The sequence below is a fragment of the Corvus brachyrhynchos genome, unplaced genomic scaffold (assembly GCF_000691975.1).
Source record: "Corvus brachyrhynchos isolate BGI_N302 unplaced genomic scaffold, ASM69197v1 scaffold281, whole genome shotgun sequence".
NCBI lineage: Eukaryota > Metazoa > Chordata > Aves > Passeriformes > Corvidae > Corvus > Corvus brachyrhynchos.
This window is the reverse complement of record NW_008236509.1, coordinates 1,818,038-1,821,310: the sequence shown is the minus strand read 5'-3', so window position 1 is coordinate 1,821,310 and position 3,273 is coordinate 1,818,038. Positions and strand designations below refer to the sequence as shown.

The 3,273-nt window shown below is 37.9% G+C and overlaps 1 protein-coding gene across 16 annotated transcripts in view; it reads left to right on the top strand.

The window, feature by feature from the left end:
* PPFIBP2 (PPFIA binding protein 2) overlaps positions 1-3,273 on the top strand; it is a 95,585-nt gene that overhangs the window by 84,141 nt on the left and 8,171 nt on the right. For 14 of the 16 annotated variants that reach the window (XM_017726330.1, XM_017726328.1, XM_017726329.1 and 11 more), the window contains one exon: positions 1,710-1,751. The exons of the other annotated variants lie outside the window; for them this stretch is intronic. In XM_017726330.1, coding sequence (XP_017581819.1) covers positions 1,710-1,751 — 42 coding nt within the window. The remainder of the gene's footprint in view (positions 1-1,709; positions 1,752-3,273) is intronic. 16 annotated transcript variants of the gene reach the window in all.

The window sequence follows — 3,273 nt, the reverse complement described above, 5'->3', positions numbered from 1 at the left end:
ATAAAACAGCTCAGGTTCGTTTTCCACCCCATTGCCAAACTGGTTGACACACCCATATGGACACACCTTCAAATTCAGTTTTTCCCCTGAGAGAAGAAAAAAAATATTCAAGAGAAATACCAGAAATAATGAGAAGTCATTTTGTTAAACTGCAGTATTATTTTGTTTATAAGGTTTTTTTTAAAATATTTTTTACTTCCAAATCACTAAAAATATTAAGGTAGCTAAATGTTGGGACTGGGTATTTCCACATAGGATTCCTTTTTGAGTGTTTGCATGTAGCTATGAGTGCAGTTCCCTTAGCTTTCTATTACAAGTGACATTCCTGAAGATGGCAGTGATGCAGCCTTAGTTAAAGCAGCAGGAGCACTGTTGATACTTCAAAAGCTTTTAATTCCATTCGGGAATAAAATGTCCCGGTTTGCAGAGTCTTGTTACATTGTGCTCCAGAGTCTTGTTTTGTCATTATGTACACTGTTATTTTGCTACACTTTTGTAATTCGGCTTTTTGACACTGTTGTTGCTTTCTGTACTCAAATTAGGCCTAATACCAGGGCACCTACACCCAGTAATGCCATTTAGACCAGATGCCAGTACTATGATTGCTCCAGTTGTTGACTTTAAAAAATTTTTTCTTAAATATTCTAGTATTTGTCTCGAATTGCTGGAGATGACAGTGACCAAATAGAATGTGTGACATTTGTGCTGCATTCATTTCATTGTGGTCACACATATGTGACAAATCAGAACAAACATTTCATTCCATGAGGAATTGATGAAGGTCTTCTTGTCATAACTTTTAGTTATTTTCTTGTCTTAAATCAAAAATCTGAATTTGTCTCTGTGATATGCTGTGATAAGGCTGTGCCTACACATTTATGCTGTAGAAGTGCTCTACCCATAAAATCAGAGTCCATAGAGGAAGAACCTACCAAGGATATGAGAGAATTGTAGCAACCCCTCCCCAGGCTCAGCAAGGCATTTGAATTGTGTGCCCTAATTTAAGCACAGGGCCTCTTAATGAAATGGCTGAGACCTCGCTGTGTGTATCAGTGAGTGGCTAAATGTGAATATTGCAACCAAAACTAAGGCCCAGAAGCCTTGTTTTGCTGACACAGGATGACAAGACAGCTTTTTGCATTAAGTCCAAGAGAACCTGTGCAAGCAGCACTGCTTGCTGGAGTTACTCTGCCTTGCTCAAAGCTCAAATTCCCATTGCTTCCAGCAATAATAATAATAAAATAATAAACCACATTGGTGTCCCTGACCTAACCGTGGTGGAATTTTTATCACTTGGTTTCTATCAGAGCTCCTTATGATTTCAGCTGGATCCATAGAGGATTGTGTGTGTTATTTTATGTCAGTTGTTTCCATATTGGTCTCACTGTTAAATGGCTGTTATGTTCCCAGCTCAAAGTAAGTCTAAAGGGACCACCCAGAAACGTGAAAGAGCAAAATTCCTTTGATCACAACAGAACTTAAACAGGAATTTTGTAGAGCGGGGAATGAACAAACACAATTAGTATTAAATATTGGATTCAAATGAAATGAAGAGGTAACAGTCCTTGTAATATATTGTCCATACACTAAGCAGCACCTCTGTAGCAATAAGACTGCATTTGATGTTCCGTGTATGTATGTTAATACTAACATTTGTCTGTTGCTTTTTTCCATAAAACTTTGAAATTGCCCTCCCTGAAACTCCGTAGTATGTAGATGGAAAACCAGCACAGCCTGTTGTAGAACAAGAGGTATATTAAATGCAACCTTCCCTAACAATTCTCTGTTGTGATGTGATGTGCTGTGATGGTATGGCTGGGTTTGCATCTTATAGTCTTTCTGTCTTTAAAATGTTTGCATAGTTCCAGTGCTGACAAACAAAAGGGGGTAAGGATTTGAGAGGGAAATCTTTTGGGTTTTACCTTTTATCTAAAAGTTTGTTACATGAAGCTGAGGTCAGTCAGTCTCAGAATATACACTGCTAATGTAAGACACAATTTCTCTACTCATACAATATTTGAGATGTACTCCTGCAGTTTCCAAAAAGGAGCAGAAGTTGAGGAACTGTGCAATCTGGCCTACAGTTGTAGTATCCAAAGAATCCTCGAGGCCTTGGAATAAGAACAGATAAAGCAGTGGTTATCTCATCACATTTTTAATGTATCATCCTGTCACAGACAACGTTCTGAAACAATTTTGTTGGAATAGGGTTACTAAAAAGGAGCACGCTATATGTTCCTCTACACTAAATGTGGTTTCCATATTTCCAGTGCAGAGTTTTCCTATGAAACCTCCATTCAGATGCTGAGACATTTACCAGTGTGAGTTTATTCCAAAGCACACACTGGCTGTACACCGTTACCACTGTCGATTGGAGCTGCAGGTTCATTGCTTGTCTCAAAAAGCATCTCTGTCCTATAGTTTTCACCCAGAGTGATGCCTCATCCATCTTTTCATCTGGATTCAGTGTTGAAGAAATCCCAACAAGCCATTTCCAAAACTGGAAGCAAAAGCACCTCTGTGAAACACATGCTTTGCCTGAAAAAGTAACTTATTAGGCTCAAAACTTGTCAGATTTATGGGAATATTTCATGAACTCTTGTACAAGGAGAATAATGCTCAAGTAGATAATCACTGGAATGCAAGGAAAATTAGGTTCTGTAATAGAACTGGCAATTATATTTAGTTGTAATTATTTTTTAAAAAGCTTCACATTTACAATTCTGTCTATACAAAGAGATTTTCATCCTTACAAAAGTTAGATTTCTGTACCCTGACTTTGGTGTTGATTTTTTCACTGTTACTAATGGTGGTGGGAAATATGTTAGAGAAAATTTGAGGCATAAAAATGCTTTTGGGTTAAATTCCAGTGAGATACGATTGTGAGGCAGAAACAGTCTGGTGAAAAATAGGGGGAAAAAAAATGATCTGAGAAGTAACTAAACGCATTTTAGGCACTATCAAAGTTGACCTTGAAAATATCAAATGATTAAACAGTGCCAGGGTCTTATAGGAAAGGGAGACAGATAGAAAAATTCTTACAGCAAAACCAGGTAACATTTAACATATATTTTAAAGTAATGCACAGTGGCTGAAGTGGGAGGAGCAGATGGGGGAAGGCAAGGCTATGTCTTAGCTAGAAAACTGTCAGCTGACTGATGGGTTTAAATTGAGTTATCTGTAAGCAGGAACGTGCAGGGAGTGTAGGAGTCATTTTGAACCATACTTTTTCTCAGCTTTAAGAACACTGTGTACTGGATTGCTAGTGCTGTG